We start from the raw sequence: 18674 nt of genomic DNA on the forward strand, positions 1-18674 counted from the left end.
TTGTTTGCTTTAGTATTTTAATAAAAATGTTGCAGCGTTTGGCTTCTGCACGTTCTAGGTTTCACACACAGTACACAGCGACGTGCAGAATGCCATTCACAGTGAAACCTGACGGCTCGAGTCTCCAAGTCTCTCTCTTGAACGATCTCGTTCGTCATCTTAGAATATCATTCATGAGAAACGAAGGAGGGTCTGGAGACCCAAGCCGGTCTGATGGGTTTATCACAGAACGGCATCCTGCAGGCTCCTGTGTACTGTGACACGCAGGAAGTTGCAGAAGTCAAGCAAAGCAACATTTATAATAAAAACCCTATTGCAAAAAATGATTTTCAGCCAAAATTAAAAGAAGATATAAGAAAAAAATATATATATAAGAAAAAAAATAAATGCCCCCAGTGTGTCTAAGTCCGTAACCAGTCAGCTTGTAAAGTAATGGGTAGCCAATGTGCAGAACGTACGAGAAAATGAAAAATGTTTGGTGCGTGTAGATTTTAATGTGTTGTATATGTGCATGTTGTTTATTTAGTTATCTATAAAAAAAATTACAAAAAATACAAATATATTTATAATAATCCTATTAAAAATATTAAACTCACAAAATAAGACCTGATATAATAAGGTCTGGATCATCTGACTCTTCCAGTGAATACAATTTTTGCTCCAGCACAGAATAGTTACATGGGCAAATGTGTGAGGAGGTGCGACATTACTTTTGTAGTTTTATTTAAAAACATGGCTATTATTGCTCATTATTTTCCGTTTTTTTTTCTCTCTCTCTACATGTTGTTCCCCTATTTTTTACCTAACAGCAGCCAGCTCCGTGGGTCGCATTAACAATATATTCACATGATCTCATTAAACGAGATCTTGAACTGTTGAACAAAACTGAAACCCGTCGGAGAAGTATACAGTGTATATATCTCACACTCTGTTTTAGTCATTACGCACTTCCCCCTTCTCAGATTAATTCTGAGGGTTTGGAGCCGGGGCCCGCAGCGAGAGCCATGTAGCAGTTCCGCTGCCATGCAGGGGAGCCACAGATTCCACGTTTAATTAAATGGAAGAAATCCACAGGGCCTTTGTTACTAACAACTCCCAGCAAGGAGTAAGCTGGGGCTAGCAGTGGGACATGATCTATCCGACAGTGACAACTGTACCAATACGCGCTCGTATGTGACACTGGTGAAGAATACCTAATTGTGGTGTTATCCTGATCAGCGTTACATACAACATTGGAAGCGGCGTCCATCTAATCAGCAAGTCTGAAAATCCCTGCCATAGTTCTGTCCAACGAAGAAGGGACACCTACGTTGATACTTGGCTCAGACTTACAGTTTTCAACTTTTTTCACATAAATTTAGTAGTATAAGATTTTACAGATATTGAATTATTAAAAAAAAAAAAAAAAGCTTAAAAAAAATAACCAAGCCCGTGCAGAAAAATAAGAGAAAAAATAAAATATTTTAATAACATAAAATGTTTAGAAGTCCTTACATATTGGATTATGTTGCTCTTTCTGATGGTTTAGTTTGGAACAAGTGAATTAAAAATTGAATAAATACGTTAAAAAAAAAATAGCTTCCGGACAGGCTTCATAATTTTGTTTAGTCGTTAGTTCACTAATGAGAATTCAATGCAGGCTTATGAGAGGTTAACGAGGATAAAATGTTCATAGAAAAATAGCCTTTTCGGGATCTTCCCTCTAAAAAAAGAAAAATTTCTTAAAGGGAATCTGTCCCCAGCGACCTCCCCATCCAGCTGTTTGCATAGACACATAGCTGAGATTGACCTGATTAACGCTCTTTTTCTTTTCTCCATCTGAGACTCAATTTTATTATACTCTTTTTTTTATATGCAAATTAGGCATTTGGTGCAATGAGGTTATCACTGTTGCTCTTGTCGCACCCAAACTCCACTCTGACTGGGCTGCAAATGTAAAATAAAAATAAAAAACGCTGAACAACCTTAATGTTGAATTAATATCTTAAAGAAATTGCCTCATTAAGACCAGCTCGGTCCACGTACTCTATAATTTATTACATGTAATTGCTGTGTACTACTATACTACATCTCCAGGTGGTCGTTCTTACTGTATTTTGTCTTTTTTTTCTCTTAGGATGAGCGAGAAGCTAGAGAAAATGTGAAACGAGAGCAAGATGAAGCTTATCGTGTGTCCCTCGAAGCTGACCGAGCCAAGGTGAGTGCCGACATCTACAAATGAGTTCACCCATGACTTTCATAATATCAAGAATGCCTCCTTCATAAAGACAGCTGAACAACTGCTATTCCTTCCTCCTGTCACAGAGGGAAGCTCAGGAGAGAGAAATGGCTGAACAGTCCCGGCTAGAGCAGATCCGGAAAGAACAGGAGCAGGAAAGAGAGGTAATATTCTGTTCTTAAAGCACAAAGGGGTCGACCCACAAAAAACGTTGATCACCTGTCCACACCAGTATTGAGAAAGACCCAGCCGTTGTAGGGGGTTGGGACGTGGGATTTTCCAGTATCCAGCAATAAAGATGGATAATGTGCGCCGTCGCCTCTTCTGCGGAGCGGTGGTCACACAGGCAGTTTTCCGCATAAACTTTGAATGGATTTGTAGATTGCATCTGTGAAAAGTGCTCCATTCAAGCAGGCAATGTGGGGGGGTTCTAATGGTAAGATCCCCCCAATAATCACTTCTCCTGTGGTTGGGTGATGAATGTTTTTTGAGGTCCAATCCCATTGACTCTCCAAGAATGTTTTGTGGGAAAAAAGGCAACTTTTTTATTATTTTTTTGGTAACCCAGAACGACTCCTTTGCATTTTTGTTCATGTTTGTTTTGCATTTTTGTTCATAAGAATAGTGGTTCTGCATACGTTATGTGGATGGAGGGGCAGTTGAGCATATGCACTCCCTGTCCATGCAAACCCTATAGGACTATCAGAGAAGACGAAGCTCTATGGTCATGTAACGTCGGCAGTGGTCAAACCTTCACCGGTCTAACATTTATTCTCTGTCCAGTGGACAGTGCTTAGTTCCATCTCTGCAATGGAAAGAGTCAAATGGGACAGCCCTTGAGTACCCAGTTTTTTTGGGTTAGAGGAGAGATCTTCCCTGGTTGCACGTTTTTCATGTAGGTATAAATTAGGTGTCTTGTACCGTCCATCTTGTCCTATAGATATGAAAGGTTTATCTTCTTTTAGGTAGAGAGGACTATGGGGCGATTTATCAAGCCTTGTACACCAAAATTCTGGCTTCAAAAAGTTGCAAAAAATGGGTTTTGCAACCTATTGGACTTAAAGGGATTATCCAAGACTATAAAAAGCTCCCCCATATGCCGGGCCCCTCACATTGAATATTCTTACCCCGCGTCACCCGTCCCTGCCTGCCATTGACTTCTTCCCCACCGACACCGGATGTTTTCATCCACACAAGGGGAAAAGCAGCAGCGGCGGTGCGGGGACCAGGAGCGGCACAGGGTTAGCTTATTCAATGTGAGGGGCCTGGCATATGGGGGAGGTTTTTATAGTCTCGGATCCCTTTAATTGCAATAATTTAATTATTTATATTTTTTATTTTGCGCATTTTACACCAGTTTTGCAAAGTGGGCATGGGGAAACCTGCTGAGCTATTTTTAAGCCAGATTTACCAAATGCAAAAAGTCACAAAAAATGTCACATTCTTACTCCAGTAAAGAGGTGGATTAGAAATTGGAGTAACATCTCAAGACAGAAGAGATATATACTCAAAGATTCACCAGTTTTATCATACACCGTGTTACATTCGATAAATTTGACGCCAATTGCAGCAACGCAGACTCCCGCAAAACTTGACTTCAAACATTCCTTCCCTGTAAGTCTGCATCTTACCTGCAGTTCTGTGTAATACTACATAGCACCTTATGAGACGAACTGAGCACTGCCACATCTAACCCGGCTCTGCTACATCTGAAACGGAACCTTTGTCAGTTGTGAAGTTTTCACCTTTCAGTGCACAGAAACCTATCGCCAAGGACGCTCTCCGACTGTATGGATGTATTTTTCCTTTGTGATTCCACGGCTGTAAAGCAATAGTTCTCAGTAAAACAAACAGGTATTCTTTTCCCTCGGCATTCATTCTGTTACCCTACCTTTCATTCTAGAAGGCACTTTACAATAGCTGTTTAGAAACTATATTTTCCTACAAGAAGAAAAAACAACAATCGTCCCGCGGTCGGGGCTTCAGAGTGCGGCCAGCGCTGTGTTCTTTTTAATGCAGTGTGCAGCAATGGAAAGAATAGATATTTGCTTTGCAAAACAAAAAGCCATTTTTTAACAATGCTGTTTATTAGAGAACGCCGCAGTTGAAGTTCAGGGATTACACATAATCTATTGTTGTCTGGCTGTGTTTGCTTACATAGAGGGGTTTTTGTTCAGCGCATATATTTGAAATGTGCCTATTGATCTATTCAGAGGAAGCCGCTGCCTCCCTTTTCTTTCGAGCCCCCGAGTCGGTTGTTCAGGTGCTGGAGTTACATGCTCTATGCATCATCTAATTGTTATTTATTTATATTTTTTTACCCCCCTCTCTAAGTTGGTCCATTGCCTAGGTATAAGTCATTGTGAGTCTGTGTCCTGTGACGCCGCCATCGGGGGAACTAGTTACATTGGGGAAATAGGAATTCTTTGCACAAAGGAAAAGGGACTCTAATGAGCTACTGTTTATCCTTCTGCGATATAATTGAGCGGGCGCAGTAAATAAAATGGCATCTGTTATTGCAGCCGGCAGGAAAATGTCAAAACAACAGAAAGAAACAGGTGCTTTAATAACAATGGAAGCGGCAAGTGAAAGGAGCGCGGATTATAGATTCAGCCTGAAATGGAAAAATCAGGAGAGCGCTGAGCGGCATAGTTCTAGTATTCTCAGTACTGAGGTCTACCGGCCTTCATTGTTGTGTGCAGGTTGAATGAGACTTTGCCTTATGGCCCCTTTTCTATTGTACTGTGATATTTTTGTTTGTTTGTTTGTTTTTATTGTATAATTTGTTTTTAGACTTTTGTGTCCCGATTCACAGTTTATGGCGCTGATGCAAACAGCGAGGCCACATTGTACCAAACCGTATGCAAGGCTTCAATGTTACTGTGTTCTGCAAACTTGGTCGGAGTCCGTGTGTCCTAAACCAAACTGCAAAACGGAAAAGAAAGTTGCCGAATGTCTTGCGCCGTTACGGTCACTTAAGTTTGCGTGGGTGTGACATTGCGCTACAGTCTGATGTCATTACAGTAGTGCAATGATCACATGCGTTGTGTTGCTCTCCATCAGGCAAACGTAGTCCAGCTGGAGTTGTCATCTTGCCATAGTGTTAAAGGGGTTAGGCAGGCCATAGTTATTGATGACCTATCGTCAGGATAGCAGTGGGCGGGTTTTAGCGCTGCCCTAGCCTGTAAAACGACTAGGGCAGCACTAGCGTCTGCTCATTAGTGCCGATGATGTCACCGGCAACACTGCTAGACGGAAACCCCTGCCTAGCAGTGTAAAAATGTAAGCAAAAAAAGGCCTTGCCCTGCGCGATACAGTGCAGGTCAACGGACAGCATCTGAGCATTAAATCCTCCGATGCCCATCTCAGAAGGGCTGCCTGGGTGAAGCAGGGGATATGTCTGGGTTCAGCTCTGAACCCCAAAAAAAACTTTGCAGATGGGTTGAAACTTATGGGGTCATTTATCAAACTGGTATAAAGTAGAACCGGCTTAGTCGCCCATAGCAACCAATCACATTCCTCCTTTCATTTGTGACAGCTCCTTTAGAAAATGAAAGGAGGAATCTGATTGGTTGCTGTGGGCAACTAAACCAGCTCTACTTTACACCAGTTTGATAGATGACCCCATTAGAGTATCTTACTTTCAGTTTTGATAAGAATTTGGCTATAATGAGTGTTTATGAGCTGTCAGGAATTCAGTTATAAGGGCTGTGCATCCAGCCATCAGAACAGCAACACGAGGGCTCAGTGTGAGGCTGCCAAAACTGTTCAAATTTTTTAATAAAGTCCAATTGAAAAAATTATTTTAACCCAAAATGAGTAAAATACGTTCATAAAAAAAAACATTTCCCTTGAAGGTGTTCATAGCCTTTAAAGGGGTCTTCTGAGACGTTTACGCTGATGACCAATCCTCTTTCTTATACACTTGAATAGGAGCGATCCGTCCCATTGAAATGAATGGGACGGCTTAGGTGTAATTACACAAGCTCATGGCTGCAGATGCAACGCGAGCAGGTAAACAATGAAGAGGGGGCAGCGCTGGCACGGCGCGCGCCTTCTCTTCAAACAGCTGATCGGCACGGGGGTGCCAGCTGTCTGTCCCCCGCCAATCTGATATTGATGATCTATCCAGAGGATAAGTCATCAATAAATATAACTTGGGGGGGCGGAGCCAGCAAGCCATGGTGTAGGTCTTCTCCACCAGAGCTCCTCACCGCTAGCCTAGCTTTATCAGCTTTATTCAGCAGACAGAGAACCCACGATGGGGAAAACTCTCAGACAGAGATGGTGCGACAGGGAACACCCTGAAGACGAAAAAGACACAGGGGGACCTGAATAAATTCCTTAACAGAAGATCCTCCTCGCACCCAGAGAGCGGCAAGATGGCACCTGAGGCGCGAACTAACTCTCTACGGGAAGACGCAGATTCAGATGCCGACAGATCAGACGCTGAAGCTTACAATAGAGGTGAGACAGACTCCCTCTCTCTCACCCGAAGCTTCCTGCAACAATCGCTAGCCCAGGCCCTTACCCCGGTTATGAAAGAACTTTCTGACATTAAAGCCGAGTTCCAGCAACTTGGTCACCGGGTTGAACACCTGGAAGAAAGCCACGATCTCCTAGTTCAGCATGAAGCCAGAGTACAAAATCACCTGGCCGCTATGTCTAAAATGATTAATGCAGCCTATGTGCACCTGGAAGACCAGGAGAATAGAGGGCGGAGGAAAAATGTTCGCCTACGAGGAATACCTGAGACGGTGCCGGTTGAAGACCTGCCGGACACAGTACGCGGCCTATTTGCCCTTCTGGTGGGAGAAGACCATTGTCATCGAGAGGGCCCATAGAGCTCTTAGGCCTAAACTCGCTGCGGGAGATCCACCCAGAGACGTTGTGTGTGCCTTAATGATCTTTTTGGACACTGCTGCCACCCTGAAAGCGGCTAGAGAGAAGGGTGATGTCGCACTAGATGGGCACAAGGTGCTCCTGTTTCAAGATCTAGCGGCGAGTACGCTGGCCAAGCGCAGGAACCTCCGTCCGTTAACCTCGATGCTGAGGGACAAGAAACTACCAGTCTGATGGCTGTTCCCTTTCGGCTTAAGCACCGTAATCGGGGAGAAGCAGTTTACTGAGAGACTCCCGGAGGACTTACTGCCTGTTTGGGAGGCCTTGGGAACAGATGCTCTGGACATTCAGTCTCGGCTCCCCTGCAGCCCGATACTAAACCTCCCAAGCCTGCCGCAGCCGGAGAGTTGGCGCTTGGCGCAGAAAAAGAGATCGCCGAAGAAGAGGGTCCCTTGAATCGTTATCTCCAGAGGCCTTGGAAGCGCACTTTGATGTGGGACTCTGACGATCGCCGCCATTGAGACCTCTGCCGCATCTTCCTCTTGCAGGACTCAGGTTCTACATAGCCCCTGCCTGTTTCCTTCTTCACGGAGCTTCCCCCTCTCTTCTCTCCTCTACTGTTATCCTGCTCTCCACTCCTGTTCCTACCTACCCCCCCCCCCCTCCCCACCAGGGCCGGACTGGGACAAAAAATAGGCCCGGGCATTTTTGACTGAGCAGCCCAATCACATGACCCCCAACAGGCCCCACCCCCTTGCAGTCTAGGGGCGGAGCCAAACCCGGAAGCACAATTGAGAGGCAGGGCCAGCCACCAGTAAGATAGGAAGGCTTCAGTCAACACACAAGCTTCTTTGGGGGTCCCCAGGTGACATTAGGGGTCTTAGTACGATCCGGCCACCTAATCCGGCAGAAAATGCAAGGAATGGACTGGACCCAAAGCACAGCATGCAGCCGTTTATGTCCCGCTGATTCTCTGCATTTTTCCCAGATTGTGGCCGGATCTCTGCCGTACCCCATTATAGTTAATGGGGCCGGCGGGCATTCTGTCTGCATCCAGCAGTGCCGGATCCAGTGAATTCTCAGCTGGAACAGCCGCCAGGATCACTAACGCAGATGTGAAAGTAGCCTAATACAGCGCCCCATACCTCTTCTATCCAGTGACGTCTCCTCTGATGTAGATGTTCTCTTTCTTCATCTTCTCCATTCAGACCAGACCGCCATGATAATTTCTTTCAGCCATCTCACGTCTCTGCAGAGTTTGACAGACATCTTAGTTTACCTACTTTTCCATCATCCTCCAATTAACATCCCATCATGCACCCCCAATACTGAGAAGCCTGTGCTCCCCAAAACTATACTGCAAAAAGAACTGTGCTGAGCTGATGCTGTGCCAGGGTGTTCCCACAGTAATGGTGCTCCCAAAGTCCCAACAATAGTAATTATTTCTTTGCCAGAGTGCATTAGTAGTGCTCCTTCAGTGCCCCCAACAGTAATTGTGTCCCACAAGTAATAATGCTCCCATAATGCCCCAATAGTAATAATTATCTTTATAATGTGTGACAGTAGAACCCCCCCCCCCCTTATAATGTGCACCAGTACAAAAAATGCCCCGTTGTGTGGCAGTAAAAAAAAAAAATACCTCCTCTTAGTGCCCCCAGTAGAGCCAATGTCCCCAGAGTGCCCTCATGTGTTCCAATGACTCGTACTGTGCGCCACTACAAAAAACACTTAGTGCCACCAGTTGAGCTTAGGTGCCCATAGTGACCTTATAATTTGTGCCAGTATAAAATACTCCCATATAGTCCCCCCAGAAGATGCCCCCATAGTGCTCCTTCCCCGTCCCCATAGTGCCCTCCATAATGTGGCACTATAAAATGCCCCTATAGACTGCCCCACATAGATACCCCCATAATGCTTTTTTCCTCCCTTCCCCATAGTGGCATCAAAATGGGTGCCAGTATTAAATTCCCCCATATAATGCCCTCATAGTGCTCTTGTCCCCCACTTCTCCATAGTGCCCACCTATAATGCGTGCCAGTATACAGGACCCCCAGTAAATGCCCCCATAGTGCAGTCATACACGCACTCTCCACATACATGGACGCAGTCATACACGCACTCTCCACATACATGGACGCAGTCATACACGCACTCTCCACATACATGGACGCAGTCATACACGCACTCTCCACATACATGGACGCAGTCATACATGCACTCTCCACATAAATGGACGCAGTCATACACGCACTCTCCACATACATGGACGCACTCTCCACATACATGGACGCAGTCATACACGCACTCTCCACATACATGGACGCAGTCATACACGCACTCTCCACATACATGGACGCAGTCATACACGCACTCTCCACATACATGGACGCAGTCATACACGCACTCTCCACATACATGGACGCAGTCATACACGCACTCTCCACATACATGGACGCAGTCATACACACACTCTCCACATACATGGACGCAGTCATACACGCACTCTCTACATACATGGACGCAGTCTCCACATACATGGACGCAGTCATACACACACTCTCCACATACATGGATGCACTCATACATGCGCTCACCATATACATAGATGCACTCATACACACAGTCACCACATACATGGACGCACTCATACACGCACTCTCCACATACATGGACGCAGTCATACACGTACTCTCCACATACATGGACGCAGTCATACACGCACTCTCCACATACATGGACGCAGTCATACACGCACTCTCCACATACATGGACGCAGTCATACATGCACTCTCCACATACATGGACGCAGTCATACATGCACTCTCCACATAAATGGACGCAGTCATACACGCACTCTCCACATACATGGACGCACTCTCCACATACATGGACGCAGTCATACACGCACTCTCCACATACATGAACGCAGTCATTCACGCACTCTCCACATACATGGACGCAGTCATACACGCACTCTCCACATACATGGACGCAGTCATACACGCACTCTCCACATACATGGACGCAGTCATACACGCACTCTCCACATACATGGACGCAGTCATACACGCACTCTCCACATACATGGACGCAGTCATACACGCACTCTCTACATACATGGACGCAGTCTCCACATACATGGACGCAGTCATACACACACTCTCCACATACATGGATGCACTCATACATGCGCTCACCATATACATAGATGCACTCATACACACAGTCACCACATACATGGACGCACTCATACACGCACTCTCCACATACATGGACGCAGTCATACACGTACTCTCTACATACATGAACGCAGTCTCCACATACATGGACGCAGTCATACACGCACTCTCCACATACATGGATGCACTCTCCACATACATGGACGCAGTTATACACGCACTCTCCACATACATGGACGCACTCATACATGCGCTCACCATATACATAGATGCACTCATACACACAGTCACTACATACATGGACGGACACATATACAATACACATATATAGACACCCAGCTTTCCTGCTGTGCCTCTCCCCCATACTCTAATGCCTCTGCACTTGTGCCATCCAGGATAGCAGGGAAGCTGGATGACATTTTATGATATAATTCACCCAGCTTTCCTACTGTACTGCAGGTCACATGTGCACAGTCTGGGAAAGCTGAATATAACCCCAGTTCCCCTGCCACTCACATCACTGGTGCAGTTGTGACAATCCAACTGATGTTCAGCATGGTGGGCAGGAAAGTTCAGGCTGCAGGAATCGCTCCGTGGGCAGAAAAGGGGGCGTGGCTATTATAGCTCCGCCCACATTGGCCGTCCTGTTGCTGGTCACCACTGTCCATCATAAGAACTAAGGAGGGGAGAGGCGAAGCGATGTCACTGATGTCAGGAGGTCAGTGACGGAGTGCAAGTGGTGCAGGAGAAGTCAGCCCGGGGTGACGAAGTACAGTGAGTGACTGCTCTCGGGCCCCGAAGCAGCTGCTTCCCTGATAGTTACGCCACTGGGAAGCGCTCATCTCCACCCCTGCCCGGCTGCTGCCTGACACATTAATAAAATAAAAAAACTCAGGCGGGGCCCGGCTTATTGTGTTCGGCCCGGCCCACCAGGCGGCCCGGTCTGCCCTATGGCCAGTCCGGCCCTGCTCCCCACATGTTTATTGTCGCCCGACCGTTCTGAAGGTAGCTCATAAAAATTGGCCACCCCGGGCTATGTTGGAGCATCGGGCGGTCGTCCAAAGGTGGCGAGGTGGAGAGCCTATTCCATGATTTGTGCCTCCATTCTGTATAGTTTAACTATGTCTGCTATCTGCATTCTTTGTAATGGGCTTAGTGTGTGAGACCTGGTATGTGGGCACTTCCACACTAATTTCCCCCTTCTGAGGTCTGAGACCTCTTAGGACTACACCTTCCACTCACAGGCGCACAATACATATCAACGCCTGGACTATTTACTCTTAACAAACCAATTGCTGTCTTCAGTAACGGAGGCCAGTATTGGGAACATAGTCATATCTGACCATGCGCCGGTGAGTGTGAAGGTGAGGTTTCACGCAATCCCACCGAAGTCCTGGGTTTGGAGTTTGAATGAGAGACTTTTAGAGGACGAATCACACAGACGAGCTGTAGAGCAATGCCTTAGAAACTATTTTAGGGAAAATGACCGGGATCTCGCCAGCAAGACAACTCTCTGGGAGGCCCACAAGGTGGTTGTTAGAGGGGAGCTTATAAGTTTGGGCACCAAGGTCAAGAGAAATAGGCAGAAACAGTTAGACTCCCTCCTTCAGCAGATCTCCACACTCGAGACTCTGCACAAGAGAGCAAGATCAGGTGAGGTTTTGGAGTCGCTAAAACGGGTTACGGGAGACAACAGGTTACAGACCTACTAAACGTACGGGCTGCTAGAGCCCTAAAGACCCTGCATTTTAAACCATATCTACGCGGTAATAGGGCATCCAAACTGGTCTCTAACCTTCTAAAAGGACAAAGGAACAAATCCTTTATTCAAGCCATTAAATCGAGTTCAGGCTTCCGACTTATCAACACCCCAGCGATAGCACAAGAGTTTTGCTCCTTCTATTCGACTTTGTATAACCTCCCGGCACCCTCCACTAGCCAGCAGCTTGACGTCCGCATCACGGAGTTCTTAGGCTCCATTAACATTCCGAGCCTAACCATGGAAGATATACGCGGGTTACTCCTACCATTTATGGTAGAAGAAGTAGACCAAGTCCTCTCTTCTATTCCTTCCGGTAAGAGCTCAGGGCCTGATGGGTTTCCAATCTCCTATTACAAAAAATTCTGAGACTTCCTAATACCTCACTTTGTTGATGTATGTAATCACCTTCTCAAAGGTGGTTTTCTATCCCCGCAATCCCAGGAAGCACATATAACAATTATCCACAAAGATGGAAAAGATAAAGAGGTCTGTGGAAATTACAGACCGATATCGCTGCTAAACACTGACCTAAAATGGTGGGCTAAATTGCTTAACAACAGAATTTCAAAGCTGCTTCCTGGGCTGGTGGGTGAAGAGCAAGTGGGCTTTGTTGCAGGCAGGGAGGGCAGACATAACATCAGTAGAGTGATACATGTGGCCACGCACGCTATTAAAACTAAGTCCCCCCTTGTGCTGCTAGGCACAGATGCTGAGAATGCGTTCGATAGGGTCAGTTGGCACTATATGAGAAGGGTATTGAATGCCTTTGGCTTCCCAGAGGACTATATAAGAGCCATTTTTACATTGTATTCAGCACAATCTGCAAAAGTGCTGGTCAACGGGACCCTATCGGACGCCTTCCAAATCAAAAACGGTACCCGCCAAGGATGCCCGTTGTCCCCTACCCTGTTCATCCTCACCCTGGAGACGCTACTGCTAAAGTTCCACCAATCCCCCACGATTAAAGGCGTGAAACTGGGAAATCACACCCACAAGATGGCCGCCTTTGCGGACGACTTACTGCTCTTGCTGGCAAACCCAGAGGAGGACCTGCCGGAGGTTATGCAGATATTCGAATCCTTTGGGCTAATCTCAAACTGTAAGATAAACTTTGATAAGTCGTAAGCCTTAGGTATATCTTTGCCACCTACCCTGCGAGCTAGGGTCAAAGCCCTCACACCGTTTAAATGGCCTACCCAGGCAATAAAATATCTGGGAGTCATGATTCCGCTAGATCCTAAGCTCTTATTTCGTCTCAATTTCCCCCCGCTACTTACCAAAGTCACCTCTATTCTCTCAAAAAGCTCCTCGCCTTTCCTCACCTGGCTAGGCAGGAAGAATGTCTTAACCACCTACATCCTGCCATTACTTAGGTATACTCTAAGACAGTGTTTCCCAACCAGTGTGCCTCCAGCTGTTGCAAAACTACAACTCCCAGCATGCCCGCACAGCCAAAGGCTGTCCAGGCATGCTGGGAGTTGTAGTTTTTCAACAGCTGGGGGCACACTGGTTGGGAAACACTGCTCTAAGAGCCCTTCCTATTTCAATACCCTGCAACTTCATAAACAAAATTCAAGCCCTTATGAGTAAGTATCTCTGGGCTAGTGGCCGTCCTAGAATGTCCCTTTGCCTGCTCTCTCGTAGGAAAAAACATGGCAGCATTTCTCTCCCAGACATCCCGACCTATATTCAGGCCATTAACCTAGAAAGGTGGCTGAGGCTGACCAGACAAGAGATCCACTGTATGCACATAGACTTAGAATTGGCCCTTCTAGGCAAAGATTCATTCCACAGACTGTGGTTACCTGGAAAAGTGGGAGAGGGGGCCAAAATAGACAGCGAGCTTACCAGGGGGCTACTACGTGTCTGCCACAAATCAAAAGAGCTCAACTCTGGTCAAGCTAAGATTTCTCCTTTGGCTCCTATATCAGTCCTACCCACCCTTATGTGTCCACAAGTTAAGATTCCGTCTGAAATTCGGCTCTCAATGACCCGACACAGACTAGGTGACTTGACAAAGCTACAGGCCCCTGCCGACTTCTACGCTGCCCTTTCTGGAAGACCAGACCCTGGGGAAAACTTCATTCAAGGGAATGACTTTGAAAACGTCTGCAGACAGTTTAAGTCCTCTAAATTTGTTCCATTGCCAGACCCAACGTGGTTAGAAAACTTCATATTACTGCCAAATCTGCCCCACAAGTGTACCACCCACATATATAGGCAAATTCTCTGTGCAAGAGACTCCAATTTGCCACCATGGGTAGCCGATTGGGAGAGAGAACTACACCTCACTCTAGATGACAATAGCAAAAAATGGATCCAAAAGTGTTCACACGGTTTCTCCAAATGTATAAAAATACAAGAAAACTCTGTAAAGGTGGCGTTTAGATGGTATAGAACCCCCGAGTACCTTTATAAAATAAATCTACTCCCCTCAGACCTCTGTTGGAGATGTAATGCTGCCATTGGGTCCATCTCTCACATCTGGTGGTTCTGTTCGGCCATTCGCCAATTTTGGGAAGGGGTAGAGCACACTATAAACAAGATCTGTGCCACGACCCTGAGACTCACAGCCCAATTAGTTCTACTCTGGCTGCCCACTCCAAATTTTCGTCCATGGAAGAACAATCTAACCACCCACTTACTTATGGCTGCAAAACTCCTAATTCCCCTGAATCCACCGACCATGGATATGTGGCACGACAGGGTTCACCAGATGTGTCCAATGGAGGAACTGATAGGCTGGACATACCACAGTAGAGGCCGCTACCTGCTGCTCTGGCAGCCCTGGCTGAAATACAGGGCAAGCCTCCTTGATCCTCTGCACACAGGAACTAGCTAGAGATATGCATTGGAGGATGTCTTTCCTGGGATCTCCTAGACCTCCCTTCCCTCCCCCCCTCCCCATGTTCCTACTTAGGGGTACATTGGCTATGGGTCATCCACTCAACGATCCAGAGGACGTGAGTAGCTATGATCTAATTGTTATTCCTGAACGGATTGTAGCTAACAAATTAGGATGACACAACACTAGGGCTGTTAGTTTTGGTTGATTGTTTATCCTTCTCCTTTTATTTTATTTTTTTCATTTCTGTACTTTGTCTGCTCTGTAAGGTCATTCACCTGCTGGGCCCCTTGGTCCTAGATGAGTGATTTTTCATCCTAGCCTGTATTGTTAGTAGGGCTGCACGATGTGGGAATTTTGTGCGATTGCGATTAGGGCCCTAAAAATTGCAATAACGATGCAATATTTTAAGGGAATTGTGCTAGAGGTCTATTTGCTTGGATTTTCCCATATGAGCCGCTGACGCGGCTGGGTATGACATAGTTATGGGAGATCTGTGTATGGCACTGTTATGGGGGATCTGTGGATGATGCACTGTTATGGGGGATCTGTGGATGATGCACTGTTATGGGGGATCTGTGGATGATGCACTGTTATGGGGGATCTGTGTATGGCACTGTTATGGGGGATCTGTGGATGATGCACTGTTGTGGGGGATCTGTGGATGACGCTGTTATGGGGGATCTGTGGAGGACACTGTTATGGGGGATCTGTGGAGGACACTGTTATGGGGGATCTGTGGATGATGCACTGTTATGGGGGATCTGTGTATGGCACTGTTATGGGGGATCTGTGGATGATGCACTGTTGTGGGGGATCTGTGGATGACGCTGTTATGTGGGGGATCTGTGGATGACGCTGTTATGCTGGTCCCCCTCATGGCCCTATGTGTCCCCTCATGTGTCCTAAACTGCGCACATAACTGGCTTTGTGTGTCAAGTATTTTACTACTGTCTGAAACAAACTCTCTCCTATTGATAAAATGGCCGCCTCTGTACTCACTTTCACTATGAATGCACTGCAGCGAGCAGGCCGGCCGGCGCGTGACTGAAGTCTCACACACTAAGCCCATTACTGACGCTCCTCCCACTTAGTAACGCTCCTACTTCCTGAATTAAGTGGGAGGAGCGTTATTAAGTGACGTCAGTGACGCGCCGGCCCGCTCGCTGCAGTGCATTCATAGTGAAAGTGAGTACAGAGGCTGGACCTGTTATCAATAGGAGAGAGATTGTTTCAGACAGTAGTAAAATACTTTACACACAAAGCCAGTTATGTGCGCAGGGCCCCTTCATATATAATCGCAGCATTTTCGGGTCGGCCAAATCGCCATATCGCATTTGGCGATTATCGCGATTCGATTATTTTTTCGATATATCGTGCAGCACTAATTGTTAGGCTATGCCTTCGAAGATATTTGCCTTGATTTTTTACGATGTGATGCACTCAACATTGTAATTGTGCATTTAACTATGACCTCTGTCTAATAATAAAAAGAGATTTCAAACAATAAATATAACTTGGACAACTCCTTTAATATGAGATCTGTAGGGGTCCTACACCCTGGACCATCACTGATCACCTGTTTGAGAAAGCACCGGTACTCGCAGTAGCCCTGCATCCTTCTCCAGGTTTACCTAGACCCGTGATGGCTAACCTCCGGCACTTCAGCTGTGGTAAAACTACAACTCCCATGTTGCACACTTGCCTGGCTGTTCTCAAAACGCCATAGAAATGAATAGAGCATGCTGGGAGTCGTAGTTTCACCACAGCTGGAGTGTCGGAGGTTAGCCATCACTGACCTAGACCATGTGACGTCACGTTCATCGGTCACATGGCCAGGGTGCCGCTCAGTCCCATTGAAGTAAATAGGGATGAGCTGCAATACCAAGCACAACCACTATACTATGTATGGCGCTGTGCTTGGCGAGCAGAGAGAAGGCTGCAGTGCTCTCCAACAGCTGATCGGCGGAAGTGCAAATAAATCCGAGTATATAAATATTACACTGCAGGTAAAAAGAACGGACCCTTCTTTAACCTTAGTGTTTTATTTTTATTTATGTTTACACAAAAATTTGAGAAATAATAAATTGAAATGGTTCAGCCAAAATGGAATTAAAAAAAGACTTTGTAAAAGCAATAAGAACAACTAAATACATCGTCATCCATTAGCTAAATAAATAAAAACCGCCTACTCTATGACATAAGTAATAATAAATGTATTATTATTATTATATAGTATTATATAGTGCAGTAGTACTTTACCCCTAGAGGTCTGTCGGTCTTACTGCACCTCTGTATGTACATTCTCTTTCTCATGAATTCTCTATCATGCTCCACTGTATGTCCTATTCAGAACTCTTCTCTCTTCAATGCATTGCCTCTGGAGAAGAATACCTCCATAATATGATGCCATACGGAGGCACCATGCGGCAAAATATAATGTGAAACCATAGAGACCTTGTGTGAACACAGCCTTATGCAGAAGGTTTTTGTGAAAGGATACAAACTATTATCAAAAATTGGAGGGCAACATTAGTATGAGGCTCCCCCAGTCCTCGATGTCCATCTGTCCATGACTGGATTAAAGTCAGAGCGGTTGACTCTCGCCCTAGAAGTGATTAACTTCCAAGAATGGAGGCAGCGCTTGTTTCTTTGTTGACAAGCGAGCCTGGAAAACATGCGAGGTGTTACATAGATAAGATGTCGTGCCTCTTCTAGGAGGATCAGGTTTAACTTTTATTTGATTGTTTTCTCACCTATTCAGCTTCAAAGAAAGGAGAATGACCCTCACGATGCGGGGCCAGTTAAGTAATTACACTTCCACCCTGAATCCTCATTAACCTTTACGTCCTGACAATTGAATCAGGTGTCCTCTCGGGCAGGGCGATCTGATCTAATTGGGACTTGTAAAAAGGAGGATTTCTTTTAATTAGCTGCACTGCACGCTGTCATTAAGTGGTGGGAAATAAACAGATTTGTCACCTGGCACTCAAATGACAGTGACAACATTGTCTCAGGATCTTTGACACCTGTCCCTCAATCTTTTGAAATGGCCGTTAAAGTGAGAGAAGGTGTAACACTCTTCTATAACAGCGCGCCCTCGTTTATCTGCCATTACACGGGGATCACCGGGATGTGTTGTGTTTAGCTGGGCTTTTCATCATGGTTGGGATTTAGTGGCAGTGAGGATGGGTTGTCATCTCAAGCATTAACAAACCTGAAAAACATATTTTCTGTCATATAAAATGAAATTTTGATGAACATTCCTGATGAGAATCTATGGTACTTAAGGCTACTTTCACACTGGCGTTTCTATTTTCCAGTATTGAGATCCGTCATAGGATCTCAATACCGGGGGGGAAAAAACGCTTCCGTTTTGTCCCCATTCATTGTCAATGGGGACAAAATGTAACTGAACAGAACGTTCCAAAATGCATTCCGTTCCGTTTGGTTGCGTTCTCATACCGGTTTTCTTTCCGTCCTGGGATGCAGAGCAAGATGGATCCGTCATGACACACAGTGGAAGTCAATGGGGACGGATACGTTTTCTCTGCCACAATAGGAAACTGATCCGTCCTCCATTGACTTTCAGTGGAGTTTATGACGGATCCGTCTTGACCATGTTAAAGGTAATACAACCGGATCCGTTCATAACGGATGCAGAGGGTTGTAGTATCGGTAATAAAAGCGTTTTTGCTGAGTCCTGATTGATCCAGCAAAAACTCTAGTCTGAAAGTAGCCTTAGTAGACTTTGGAAACAAATCCATCTGTTGGATGTTTTTTTTATTTTTTTTATTTGTTGCAATTTTTTTATATTTCACGAAAAGA

General features: G+C 45.7%; 1 protein-coding gene across 2 annotated transcripts in view; it reads left to right on the top strand.

Annotated features, from left to right (window-relative positions):
- The window catches only part of FAF1 (Fas associated factor 1), a 303897-nt gene that overhangs the window by 265254 nt on the left and 19969 nt on the right, over positions 1–18674 (top strand). For both annotated transcript variants that reach the window (XM_040407595.1, XM_040407596.1), the window contains exons 16-17: positions 2117–2197; positions 2305–2382. In XM_040407595.1, coding sequence (XP_040263529.1) covers positions 2117–2197; positions 2305–2382 — 159 coding nt within the window. The remainder of the gene's footprint in view (positions 1–2116; positions 2198–2304; positions 2383–18674) is intronic.

The sequence above is a fragment of the Bufo bufo genome, chromosome 9, assembly GCF_905171765.1.
Source record: "Bufo bufo chromosome 9, aBufBuf1.1, whole genome shotgun sequence".
Classification (NCBI taxonomy): Eukaryota; Metazoa; Chordata; class Amphibia; order Anura; family Bufonidae; genus Bufo; species Bufo bufo.